The sequence below is a fragment of the Aethalodelphis obliquidens genome, unplaced genomic scaffold, assembly GCF_003676395.1.
Source record: "Aethalodelphis obliquidens isolate GAN/ISIS:26980383/991018 unplaced genomic scaffold, ASM367639v1 scaffold18, whole genome shotgun sequence".
NCBI classification, from domain to species: Eukaryota; Metazoa; Chordata; class Mammalia; order Artiodactyla; family Delphinidae; genus Aethalodelphis; species Aethalodelphis obliquidens.
In genome coordinates, this window is record NW_020837962.1 from 13,904,550 (window position 1) to 13,918,904 (window position 14,355).

The 14,355-nt window shown below is 43.2% G+C and overlaps 1 protein-coding gene across 2 annotated transcripts in view; it reads left to right on the forward strand.

The window, feature by feature from the left end:
• Positions 1–2,490: 2,490 nt before the first annotated feature.
• PCSK2 (proprotein convertase subtilisin/kexin type 2) overlaps positions 2,491–14,355 on the forward strand; it is a 214,647-nt gene continuing 202,782 nt past the window's right edge. Inside the window, exon 1 of one of the 2 annotated variants that reach the window (XM_027118318.1) lies at positions 2,491–3,004. In XM_027118318.1, coding sequence (XP_026974119.1) covers positions 2,828–3,004 — 177 coding nt within the window. In that variant the 5' untranslated portion in view covers positions 2,491–2,827. The remainder of the gene's footprint in view (positions 3,005–14,355) is intronic. The other variant, XM_027118319.1, reaches the window with a different exon arrangement.

The following is a 14,355-nucleotide window of genomic DNA, read 5'->3' on the forward strand; positions in this document are numbered from 1 at the left end:
AAAATTTTCTATTTTCATTTGCTATGCTGTTCTGACAATATTACGATGAGCTGCATTCTATGTAAACCACTAAAAATGGCTTATTTTAATCAGCTATCCGGGCTTTATTTAGCTTGTATCCAATTTTACATGGTTTTAATTATTTAAAATGCAGATACATAAGATTCAACATTTACTAGCATTTCATCTGTGGAATTTATTTAGGAAATGAAGTATTGCTCTGTGGTTTCAGGAAAAAATTAATAAATATCTCTGAATAGATGGTAATTTCGTGTTCATTTTCAGAAAGAGTTAGCTACATTAGCAGCACTATTTCCCAACACCCATAATCTTCTAAATTGACTTATTTGATGCTCTTCAGATCTATTTTTCTAAAGGCTTAGATTTTTATCTCTGTTGCTGCTTTTGAAATGCTCTCCATGATTGTGAATCCATTGAATGTAATTTTCACATTTGGTGCCATTTTTCTCAAATGACAATACAGGGCAGGAAGAACCACTTGGTATTTCTTCATACCAGCCTAGTACTTTGATTCAAAATATGGGTAAAATTTAAGGAAGTAAGAGAAAGGAAGAGTTGAAGGTCTCTGAGTAAGAAAACCTTGTGTTAGAATCAAATAGATGGACTCTAAGGGGTAAGCAGTAGAGTAAGATAGGGTGATTTTTTTTTTTTTTTAATCTTGGCAGAAATGAGCTTCTGAGCAGTAAAGAACTGAGGAAACTAGAGTAGCTCAGTTTCCTTTTATTAATACTTTTCCAGAAACTTTGTTTCTACTCTGGCCCCTTTCATCTTTAGCCTGTGTCCTAGCACTTTCTCAGCATCTCACTTAGCTTTTCTTAAAGAAATTCAAGTAATAATAATACAAATGATAATAATAACTGCATACAGATTTCTTGTGCTTGTATCAAAGTCTTCAGTAATCCCTACATTTTTACTTGGCAATGCTTGAAAGGGCTTTTGGGGAGCCAGCTCTGTCAACAATGAGCTCTGTTTCAAAGACGGTGTGTCCCATGGCATTGTGTATTCATTTCTACCATTAGTGTTTTTCTTGTGTAGATTCTAACTTCATGCTAAAGTGAAAAGGAGGAAGTCTGAAACACACACATATGTAATGTGTCAATATTATAATCTATCTCTCTCTCTCTCCACCTTGCTCCTCCCTCCCTCTCCTTCTCTCTCTGGATGTATTGCATACACTTAAGCCTCTAGGCAAAAAAATCTCTTACCTCTTATCCAAGTGAGGCAGGATTTTGGACTTTGGAGATACACAGTCAAGATCGAGCCTACAAAGTCAAGATCAGTGTACATACTCTGTAACTCAACACTGTTTGAGTTGCTTTAAGACAATCGCTCTCATTTTGTTGCAGACATCGCCTCCCTGCTTCCTCTCACTAGGGCAAGAAGAAGTCAGTAGTAAGCAGTTCCTAGATTGTGAGTGCACGTTTCTTAACTGGATAACTTAGTTGACCCTTTGCCACTTGGCCTGAATTCGCCCCGGTCGAGGACGCTCAACCAGCCTCGGCCCAGTGCCTGGGATCTGTGGCTGCACCTTTCCCAAAGCGCAGCCTGGCTGTCCTTGCGCAGCGTCCTCAAGTCTGGGAGTGCACCTCGAGGCATGGCGATCCCGGCCGCGGCTTTCTTGAAGGCAGTCTCAGCGGAGCAACCCAGACTTCTGGAGGGGTCTCATCTCTTCACACTTACTGATGGGGGCGAGCCTGATCTCCTACCAGGCTTCCCAGTTGTTTAGTTCCAGACTCGCCTGGAGCCTACAAAATAATTAAAAAATAGCTCGCTTCTGCACTCTTGCCCCCATAAGTCACCCCAAGAAGGCTACTTTCCCCAACGCCCCCCTCCCCTGCCAGGAAGGGGAGCAGCCCTGCCCTGCGATTTGCCCAAAGTGGCGGGAGGAGGGTTGATGTTTGCTTTGTTATTGAGAGAAGGGGAAGCAAGTATGCCTTGAGTGCTTGTGTGTGTGTGTGTGTGTGTGTGTGTGTGTGTGTGTGCGCGCGTGTGAGAGAGAGAGAGAGAGAGAGAGAGAGAGAGAGAGAGAGAGAAAGAGAGAGAGAGAGTTGTTTTGCAGCAGAAAATAAACAGGGAAGAAGAACCGGGAGAGGCCGGTGCCCCAGCTCCCCTCGGGGCCTCAGAGAGCGACACACACCGTAATTCCCTTTCCAGAGCCCTGCAGATTCCACAAACAATGACATCACTCCGGCGCCGCCGACCAGATTACAGCTGGGGGGATTTTCCTGGGAGCGCGCGGGCCTGGGTGGAGGTGGAGGCGCTCTCCAGGGTGCTGAAAGGGGCGGGGGCGCGGGCTCGCCGCGCGGCGCCCCCCGCCGGCGGAGGCGGACCTGCCGGGCCGGGGGCGGGCAGGGGCGGGCCCGGGGCGGCCCAGGGCGGGACCCGCCGCTTCTGCAGCCCTCATTGGCTGCCGGCGGGCGCACGTCACCCAGGCTGGAGCCTTCCTCCCGCCCCAGTGGAATTGGAGCTGAGGAGGAGCTGAAAATGCAGATTTAGCATCAGGCACAGATACACTCGCTCTTTCTCTGAGATACACACAGCTCTCCACATTAGCACCTCTGCGAGCAAGCCGGGCTGCCTGACTACACGGCTTCCCCGCCAGCCAGATGCTAGAGAACACACACTGATTTGCTCCTTTCCAAACCCCTAATCAGTGTTTTTCTCTACACAAAGATTTTTTTAAAACAAGCAACAACAAAAACTATATATATATATATATATTTTTTTTTATTTGCACCTTCCTTGCGGGACCACTGCTCCGCCAGCCTGCGCGCCTCCTAACACCACTTTTCACTCCCAAAGAAAGATGAAAGGTGGCTGTGTCTTCCAGTGGAAGGCGGCCGCCGGGCTCCTCTTCTGTGTCATGGTTTTTGCATCTGCCGAGAGACCAGTCTTCACGAATCATTTTCTTGTGGAGTTGCATAAAGGAGGAGAGGAAGAAGCTCGCCAAGTTGCAGCAGAACACGGTTTTGGAGTCCGAAAGGTAAGACCTCTCTTGCATTTCGCATGTTGTTTCAAAACGGGGGCAGCCCTGCGCAATCTCATTGCAGATTTGCAAGTTTTCTCTCTTTCTTGTGCGATGCAGATATTCTGCCATCGGCTCCTTAACACAACGTTGCCTCCGGTGATCTTTCACGGGTTATGTAATTAAAATGCCCTTCAAATTGTACTCGTAAGGTCATAAAAACAATTTATTGCTCTTTGACTTGGTGGCGAAAACAGGATAACACCTTTCAAACAATGCGGTGCGCCCGGGCTGCTGTCCGAGCTACCAACTTCTCAAGGCTGCCTGGGGATGAGGTACGAAGTGCTGAACAGCAGGTCTTGGCGTTGGCAGACTCGTCAGGGATTTATCCCCCGCCCCTGCCTCCCGGAGAACGGGTAGTTTCCGACGCACAAGGCTGGAAGCTTGGACACTGCGATTCGTCTCCGCGCTTTTCGAACCCGGCGCCAGGAGGACTTCCCTCCCTGACTCCTGTCCCGGCTCTCTTCCAGGGAAGGCAGCTCCCTGGCTCCAGGAGACTTGGAGACATAACTGGTTTTTCTTTCCAAAATCGGGGCTGAACTTCCCCCGCCCACGCCCACGCCCACGCCCGCCCACCCCGAAGCGTACTCAGCTCTCTAGTTCTCAACTCGCAGCTGTAGACGCTGGAGAGGTAGATTTTGAGGGGAGTTCCTTACGGAGAACTCGGGGTGGCTCTCTTGGTATGTGGGCGGCCGGCTTGGCTTTCCCACAAGAAAGCGGGGATCCCCATTCCAAGAAGTTGTCAGAGTTCAACCGTTTGGGCAGCTGGATGATGTTCCCAGCCTCGGATGCCTCGGGACTCCTTTGGAGACGCCAGGGTACCCAGTCTGGGAGGGAAGGGAGTGGAGATCACTGGATGGGGGCCGTGGCTGACCTACCTGCTTCCTGCGAAATATCTCGCCAGGGATCTCAAGTGTCCTTAGGGGACCTGGCGAAGGGTGCGGTGGAGTGAGGGTGCAAGGAGTGACCGGGGCGATCTGAACCTGCAGGACGGAGGGATGCGATCTGTCGACCAGAGCGCTGACCGGGTGGAGGTCTGTGGGATTCCGGGTCCCGTTTCCTCCCTCCTGATCCCAGGAGAGAAGCTAGAGTTGAGCTGTGGGTGCTTCGGTGCTGCTCTTGCCTCGCAAGGGCAGCGCGAACTGGGACTCAGTCCCTTCGGTCCGGACTTCCCACGTCTCCAGCCTCCCTCCTAGCCGCTGCAAGCCTCCTTCACCTGCTGCGGGTTCTCCCGCCTCCGTAGGGCGTTGGCCACCGCGATTTCGACCCCAAATGGGTTTGACAGTGAGTTTGACAGGAGGTCTGGGAGGCGGCGCCGGGTCTGCCTGTGGCGCGCGGGCGGGTCCCGCAGAGGGACTTGTTGCTCCCGGGAAGTGTGGGTGGAGCACGGGAGAGGAGACGCCAGCTGAGGGTGCAGCCCGCCGCCGCTCTAGCCCAGGGCCTGGGGGCTGTTTACAGAGTGCCGCCAATACAATAAATAAGGAGACCCTCCTTCCTTCCCACCCTTACCCCTGCCCCAAACTTGGCAAGATCCAGGACCCAGGCGCCATAAATATAGTGGTGATTATTATTAGCTGACAGTTATAGGGCACCTTTATGTGATGGAGTCCTTACTTTAATACTTTTCTTTAATACTCTCAACAACTCTGAGGAAGCTACGATTATTATTAAGCCTATGGTTCTGATAAGGAAATTGGCTCAGATAAAGGCCCAAGATGAAAACAGCCAAGAATTTAAGCCCAGATCTTTCAGAGATGAACTTATGCTCTCACCCCCTTAGTACATGCCACAGCGAGCTAAGTGCTCTGCAGGGTACGTTGGCCTTTAGGGTATGCTGGAAAGGGATGTGGCATCAGGTTCTTTAAAAAGGCTCTTAAAAAAACAAAAACAAAACAAAAGCTCTGTGAAAGGGCTGCGGTTGATGCAGAAATACCTGTTACTCTCTCCCCATACCAGGGCCTTTTCCATGGGGTGGGCAGATATCACTATCCTCTTTTACTTCCCCTATTGAAAATATGCCCTTAACATTTGATCTTAGAGATGTAACCAGATCTCTGTGTAGCTGAGACTGATAATGGCTTAGCATATATGCTCCAAGAAGCTTACTTCTTTTTTGTATAGAGGTGAACAGCCTAATAAAGGATTTACAGTTTTGGTGATGGAACTTGAGCAAGGAGGTGTAGAGACAATCTCATCATAAATGAATCTGAATCCTCTCAATACACTTACCTTAAAATCTCAGGGAACTCATACTTTGGGATGAAATCAGATACCTAAGCCTCTTTCCCATTCTTTCTTGGAGAGGTGCCCACCGGTTTTGCATTACAGTCTCAAACCGGCAGTTCCCATCCAGGAGAAATGGGCTTTTTACCTTGCCATCTCCTAGTTACCTGTCCATGACCTCTCAGAAGTGCTCTTATCCAAATGATTTTTGCTCTGATATCTATTTAAGTAAAAATCAGTCTATGGCAAGATACTTCTGATGAATTGTTGCACGAAGCTACACTTGTCTGGAATAAACCCTCTTTTCCTCCTTTGGATCCATGTCCACTCATCCCCCAAGACTGAGCTCCAAACTTTCCCTGATGCCATGAGCTTTCCCTTCTCCAAATCCCTGTGGGATAAAGAAGCAAAGACTACATGACATAAGCTAGGACATTTCATTACTTGTCCTCTAGTCAGTTCATATATGTAAGTAAATACGGGTGTAAGCATTGTCTACCCACTTAAAAGTTAAACATTCAGGGATGGGATCTTCTATATTTCTGGTTTCCTCACCAGAGCCAGCATATTATTGCCAGGCTGTAAGAAAACTTCCTTAGTTTTATTTATTACTCCAGGTCTCCCAAACACTGTCCCGTCTTCTTTTTGTCATGCTGTACTGTACTTTTGTCAATATTTCTTATTCATTTTTCATTTAAAACCCCCAATACCTCCTTCTCCTTCCTCTATTCTAACACCTAGGATACCTCCCAACTCCCTACCGCCCCATCCTTCCAGATGCTCAGTGTCAGACAGCAAAGATTCTCAGTAATTATTTATTCATATGAAAGAAGGGAGGGACCTACTATTTTACAAAGTTATCTAACCTCATGACTCTGTGAGGTAGAAATTATTGGCATCAGCTCTAATTCTCAGATGAAAATCTTAAAGCTCTAAGAGGTTAAACGTAACTGCTTATATCTGGAAAGTGAAAAAAACTCAGATTTAAAGCCAAAATAATTTTGTTTTTCTATCATGCTGCCTCCAGGAAGCCTTCCCTGACTGCCAAGAACTCTGCCTTTTGGGCACCATTTTAGAGTTCAGATATTTTTCCTTTCCTTTATTTCTTTTTTCTACAATATATTTAACACTTATTTGGTATTAACATATGTTGATAACTAATGTGTACGAGTATACACTTCTTCAGATAAGTTGTAAATCTCCCAAGAGATAATATATTATGTCTTTTTATAACCTCTATATTTAGCACAGTGTCCTATATATAAGGTACTCAATGAATATTTTTTGACTATTTTGCCTAACTTTTACAAGAACATAAGCAAACAATTATATTTCCTCTCTCAAAAGGAATAAAAATACCTATAACTTTACCCTCAGAAAGGTGTGTTGAGACTAAAATTTTCTATTTTATCATGATGTGGCCCAAAGATGTAAGTTCACCAGAGAAGGTGCATATGTCTAGGAGAATGAGTGAGTCTGCAATAATGACAAAGACGTTATTCTAAAGATTGCCTTAAAATTCTCAATACACTACTAATTTTAATTCCTTTGAAAAAGAAAATAAAAATTATTTATTAATGCATTGAGGGTTGGCCAAAAATCATGTGAGAATTAAGGTAGAAATCCAAACAACTGACAATTAAGTTTTTTCTTTTACTATAATATGTTTTATTTTTTATCCATGTAGCACTGAGGCTAGGATAATTACACAAGTAAAGTCATATGACAGCTTTTATATGTATAATTGTTAAAATTTTTTTTAAATCTAATAATTGTGCTGTTATGTAATGAAAGAATAAACTTCTGGTCATTTTAATTTTATTGAAGTATAATATAATTTAGGAAAGAGCATAACTTGATAAATTTTCATGAACTGGGCACACATGTGTAACCAGCACCTAAATCAAGAGATAAAAAGTTATCAGCATTCCATAAGTCCCCCTCTTGTTCACTTGGGTAGCTTTTAGCTTTAGGTTTGTGGGAGCTCTTTACCTATTATGGATAGGAATCTTTTGTCAGATACATGTATTTTGAATATTTATTCTCACCCTTTTAATGGTGTTTTAATGTCCCAACAATATTGAATCCATATTATACAATTTTACTTTCACTTCCACATACAATCAATTGTCAGTCAAAAGAATTCTCTAACCATATTCCCCCGTCCTCTTAACATAGTTTGGGGGATGAAGGCAGAAATAACAGGAAAAAGATTTGATCCTAAGTATTTCTGAAAAGATTCCTATCTTAAAAACCCTTAAGGGACAGTTTTTCTGGAACTACAAGATCTACTATCATGATAGCTAAAGGGAAAGAGCCCATTTCTCCAACATGACTGCCATGAATTCCTTTTGGATCCCAACTTAATACATTATGCTTTAGGTCAAGTCCAAGTTCATCCCTCATGCCTTCTCTGGTTGTTTTGTATCTCTTTGGAACTTCTATTGCATATAATCTGTTCCTTTCCCTTGGACCAGTCACCAGTCATATCTGTCACAGCACTCGCCATGCCCAAAGCCCCTCTGTGGCTGAAGGAAACCAGGAACAGTGATGTTAAAAGGTAAAGATGACAGGATTTTGATTAGACAGCACCAGAAACTTGGCTAAGTTATGAAATCCCTCAGAGGCTTATTTTATTTGAAATGGTTAATAAAATATGGGGGTTGTGAAAAATCAATAATAGAGTACATGTAAGGTTCTGGACACAGTGCTGAGTGCATAGAATAAAACCTTATTATTGGTAGTAGTAATAATAATAAGGTGATGACCTAGCCACATTTTTTTTTTTTTTTTACTCAAGAAAGCAGTTGTGGGTTATACTTTCTCAGGAGTGACAACTGATTGAGTGAGGAATAGACACTCAACCCAATGGCAACCCATCCATGAGTCAACCATGGTCCATGAGATGGCCTGGCCCAAATAATTCAGTGGTCTACAATTTGTTACAGACCATGGTAATTATCTCAACCAATCATACTGGCTCCTTTAGGAAATGTGACCCACTAGTTGCTACAGAATGGAGAATGGAGTCTAGTTGGCATGAGAAAGCCCATCCAGGTTGTGGGAGATGCAAACATTGCATCTGAGTTTCTAATAACTTCCAGCCCAAATTCCCAGCCAAAGAACTCTGTGACAGAGGCTTAAAGCTAGTCACCAAACTAATTTCCTCTTCTACACGAGCCACAGAAAGACCACATTTCCCAGCCTGCTTTGCAGGTAAGTGTGGTCATATGACAATTCCAGCGAATGTATTGTAAGCAGAAGTGATGTGCTTTTCTTCTATGCTTGATGCATAAAAACTCCGTGTAGGTTGATTTTCCACACTCTTTTCTATTCTGAGGCTTGATGTGATTGAGAACAGTAACTCTGGAAGCAAATGCTAAAGGTGGCAGAGTCACAAGATGAAAGGAGCCCAGGTCCCTGATTCCTGACTTAGAATTTCTCATTCCTTACGTGAAGCAGAAATTAAACTATTACATTAAGGCATTGAGATTTGGGAGTTTATCTTTAGAACAACCAGTATTACTTAAACCAATACATTCTCCATAAATGTTCCTTTTCTCAAGCTGTTGAAATGACTCTCCAAACTTTGCAACAAAACCAAGGCAAATCACAACAGCAATAATCTTCTAAAGGCTTATGAGAGTTCTTAGATTTTCATCTCATAACATCAACCAACTTTTCAGGTCTTTGTGACTTGTCTTCTCCAGCAAGAATATAAAATCCATTCAATTCTCTGTTGCTCGCACTGGCAACCAATACGCCCTACTCATAGTAGATACTCATTCTGTGCTTCTTGACTGATAAAGACACTTGGGTCACAAGATGATGATTTAAGCCGTCAGCTCAGAGAGAAAGTACTTGAAGAACTAGTCTTAAGAAACTACCCCTGTAATATCCATTTATTAATAGGCAGAAATTTAGCTAGGAAACAGAAGTAGTTAACAACCAGCAAATCACTGACTGACAGACTCCTGTGTTTCCCTAAAATTCCCAACTTAGAAATTATCAATAGTAGAATACATGAGTTGTTTGAGCAGAGAAAATAAAGCCTGCAGTTAAAACTTGATAAATACAAAAGAAGGGGGGAAATTACACCTCTTTTTCTCAAATGAATGACTATCTAGAAATCAATTTCTATTTCAAAAGGTCTTATCATAATGTTATAGCACATCAGAGAGTAATGCTGATAGTTAAATTTGCAATAGTTATATATTCAGCTATAACTGCTCAGAGAAGTCAGGCTTAAAAATAAAACGTGAAACCTGAAGTTCAAATGCTTTCCCCCCACTATAGCAGTGGCTTTATTTTACATTTGAGCTCAGATTCATCATTTTGAAAAGAAACACTATACTAAATTTCTGGAATATATTAGTTGATATTCAAAGAATCACAGGGCAGTTGAAAAACAGGAATTACAGCTTGACTTTGTCTACTAAGATGTATTTGTTATAGCTAAAGATGATTCAGTAGCTAAAATCCTCTAATGTTTAGGGAATCAAGAAATTACATCTGAGTTAACTCTCTTCTATCCTAAATGTAATGATTGCATATTAATGGATGGCTTCTACATGAGGTATATAGAAAAAGCAATAAACTTTTGCAGTAAACTCTCTTGACAAATTGTTTTTGTCCCTAAAGCTCATTTGATCATGGCTTTTTGGATAATGTTGTGATATGTTGATATCCTCTGATGAGAATAATTGAAAATAATAAACTCTTAGGTTGAAAGTGAAACATTGACACAAACTGTTAATTTTCTGATATAGAGTAAAATAGACTTAAGAATGTTACAACATGCTGATAGTTTCTTGTAGAAATTTGACAAGAACATGAAGAAAACTGTAGGATCCTAGAGTGGCCCTTCATTTATAACTTTAAATGTGGCATTGACTCCCCTAAACACCCAGTTCTTCTCCTAGTTTTTCTTAAATTCTAATTTCATCACAAGTCCTTTTACCAGAACTTCTTCAGTCCCAAATTCTTCATTTTCATTCATCTCTTGATGAGCTGGGTTTTATTGAAAAGTGAAGGGATTAGCCTGTACATGAAAAAGGAACTCTCCTCTCTTTGAGATAAAAGAGAGAAGAATGAGCAGATGAAGTTCAGTTTTTAGGTCACAGAGGAGGATATCAGGAGAATATCCACTCGGGAGTCACAGTTATTTCAAAGGTGTAGGAGGCAAGGTCAATTCTTGGAGTGAGGGAAGTGGTGCTGGGATGGGGGCTTCAAAAGAGATAAAATTTTGTGCTCTGCAAATGGGGGTGGGAGAGGATGCTGACAAAGGACCGGTAATGACCTCTGGCCAGTACTGAGGGGCCAAGTGGGAGAGCATGGATTTATAGCAGCAGCAACTGAGTCATTTTCTTCAATAGCACTCAAGTGGAGGTGGTGGAAGTAGGGAGAGAAGGAAATGGAGTTTTAAAAAATGGAATATCCATAAAATAGAAGAGAAGGTTAATTGGGATTAGTAGTGAGAGAGTTGAAAGGGAGAAAGCTATGGTTAGTGAGTAGGGTGTTGAAACTCAAGACTCCCAAAATTGAGCATTTCCAGACAATGATGAGGTCCATGGAGGTGAGATACCAAAGCCAAAAAGAGGTGGAGGTGGTCGAGGAGCTGAAGGTCAAATGCACAAGCATCCATCCTCGTGCGCCTCAGTTACGCCATAGCTAAGTAGCATTGCCAAGGGGGAGCGTGGGGAGAAAACAAAGAGGAGAGCTTCTAGCACAAAATCCTGGAGAAGTTTGGGCGTGGAGGGAGAAAGAGGAGACGGAACTTGGACAGTTAGGGATATGGAAGATTACTTGAGAAAGTGCAGGGCTGTGAAAGGAATGGAGATGAGGATTAAGAAAGAAAGAATGGGGCAATGGTGGCCACTGGTTTTGGAGATGGAGTCATTGGTGTGATTGGAGAAGGCACATTAGCACATGGGAAGGGGAGAAGTACAATATGTCGGTTTGGGTCCCCAGGAGCAGTCCCTGGGACAAGGATTAAATGCAAGTTGTTTATCCAAGGCATGATTCTAGTAAATACCGGTAGGGGAGTGGGGAATTGAGACCGGGAAGGGAAGGCAGGAATTAAGGGTGTATTACAGCACAAGTCGTCACTGTGGGTAACCGGGGCTCAATCCTACCAGGAAACTCTGGGAGATGGTTTAGAACACGTCTGAGAGTCATTCTGCCTGAGGGATGAGGGAACTGCTGTATTTATATGCCAGTTGCAATCAGATATTGTTTCATGATTGATAGTTTTTCCTGGGTGGCGTTGACTCTCCAGCATTTTGACTTGGCAAACGCTCAAACAGAGCAGAATTTGGCCGCCAGAGAAAACTCTCAGACAAACAGATCCAGAGGCTTTCTTCATATACTAAATGCTAAGGCCCAAAGGGATGTGAGCAGGAAAGTGATAGTGTCTGTGACAGGAAGGAAGCCAAATTGTGAAGGCTGCAGTAAGTATGATGAAGTAGAGGTATCAAGTGTAGACAGTTCCTTCAAAAAATATAGTGGTAAAGGGAGGACAAGAAGAAAAGTATTATTATGGTGACAAATTTATGTGGTTTTAATGATTTTTATGATAATGGTTTCTAAACACTTGTCAGACCACTTGGAGATTGGTACCCCACCAAAATACTGTGACAGACTTGACTGATTATTCTGACTGATTTATCCAGACTAATTTAAATTTTAACAAATTGTAACTGAAATTATGGAGTTACAGCCTGTCAGAGCAGGAAGAGACCTTGGAAAGGCATTAGTTTAACCCTTAATTTTATACATGAGGAAATGGAGATCAAACATGATGTTTCTGTTCCCAACTATTTGCAATGAGCATTGGAACCCTGTTGCTCCCTGACGGTGGTTCAGACGCTGCATCATCAGAACCACTGCACCAGCCTTTCATGCTGGAAGAGAGAGAGAACCAGATTGAGAGGGATTTCTATGAGCGATTAGCCATATAAAACAACCTGTTGGTTACCAGTTCATTTCAGGTCCTCCTAGTCTGCTTTTCTCAAATTTACCCCTAAAATTTTTACAGATTCCAGTTTCCCAAACAAAACTGGGAAAGTTATAAGTTCAGGGATTCCACACCAACAACAACCTCCTGGGGAATTCCCTGGCAGTCCAGTGGTTAGGACTCCGGGCTTTCACTGCAGTGGGCCCGGGTTCAATCAATCCCTGGTCGGGGAACTAAGATCCTGCAAGCTGCATGGTGCAGCAAAAAAACAAAAAACAAAAACCTATTGGATTAACACTTGATAAAAGATAGAATAAGAATTTTATATTTCTTTGACTGTCCCCTTAGTGACGAGCACAGTGCTGTGCTTTTAGCAAGCACTTAATAAATATCAAAATCAATGGTTAGAAAACATTCTAAAGGCTTAGCATGGTCATCAGATGCTCACTAAATGACAGACAGATGTGTTATGAGATACTGCAATCAGGAAAACCACGCATGCGAGGAAACGTTATAAGAATATCCTAATTTGTATCTGTGTTAAATGACTTCGATTAATTAACTGTCATTAATAGCCTAAAATTTTGTGACTTAATGAGAAATTCAGAAGCCAATGACAGAGGAGAACAAGGAGATCCACAAATCCTATCTTTCCTTGCCCTTAGCTTGTTCTTCACTTCTGTGAAGAGGGGAAAATATGTTTCATCAGAAGGCTATCAGTTCTCTTCAAAAATGATGGAAGTTCAAACATAAGAAGGTAGTTGGCATGAAAGAGTCAATTCTAGTCAGTTCCTGTTGACTGTGTTTCTAGGGAGTGTCAACCAGGAATGGGAGACCAAGAGAGAGCTTGCAGAGCCTAAGATGGGGGGAGAAGGATGGGAAACAAGCCACCGTGGATCTCCTGAAGTCCAGGGGCAGCAACATGGGGTGGGGTGCGGAATCAAGCCAAAGGGAACCTTGGAGAGTGTGTCTCCAATGAGGCTTGGCATGAAGCAAATTTGGACCCAGAAGTTGAAGCCCGAAACAAGCCACTCTGGCCATTAACTTAGGAAGGAGGAAAGGACCAAAGAAAAGTTATGGAAGTTTGAAACCAATGGACAAACAAAGTAACAGGAGCACCGTCATAGCGGGGAAGCACAGAAGCAGAAGAATATGCCGTTCATTCAATAAACACGCAGTTAACACATTCAATAAGCAAGTATGATATCAGGCACCGAGACACGGACCTGGGGACAAGTAAGAAAGTTTTCAGATATTAAGGAGCGATCCAGCTCCAGTGTGCAAACCCTTTTCAAGTCTTTGGTTGTGTCACGTTTATTAAGTCCCATTGGCCAATGCAAGCCATATGGCCAAGCTCAGAGTCAGTGCAGGAGGCAACTCTCCTAAGGAGTTGATACAGAGAGACATAAACAAACGAGGACCACTTCTGCAACTTTCTCCTCCTGAAGAGTCTGGGAGTTACAGCATTTCTGAGTTATCTCATCCAAGGGCGAGGAAGCTAGGAAATGTAGCCACTACCCATTCTTCCTCGGTTGAGGGTTACACCTGAGGGGCATCAAATCCCTTGCACTTCTGCTTGCCCCAAGCAGGCCAAGCCTGCTTCCACAGTCAGACTAACACCCCCAGGCAGAGGGATGCATGAAGACTGTGGCATGTACAGGCACTGTGTACAGGGTCCCCTCCAGGGACCTCCATTGCAGGAAGGCCATCAAAACATCATCTGCTACACAGAGGCACAGGTTAGATAAGATACAGAAATCACAGACAAGTAGGAGTGCTCTATATGAGCACTGGCAATATGCTTTGTGAGAGATCTGTGATATAGGACATGTGAAGCAGAAGGGAAGACTTCACAAGGCAGGCAGTGCCAAGTGGAGGTGAGTTTGCATTGAGGCTCATAATTTCAACAAATTAAAATAAAAGGGGGTTTATCGAGGATGGTACAGCACATGAAACAAAGTGCACCGGAATTTTAGAAGGATTACAATTAGTGTTGCCTGACTAGGCAACATTTTTGGGAGATGAAACCAAAAACGTGGACTGAGGATGGTTCATGAGGGGTCACCCACACCATGTTAGGAACGTGGACCTTGTGGATAAGTAGAAGGAGACATTGAAGGATACTTGGAAA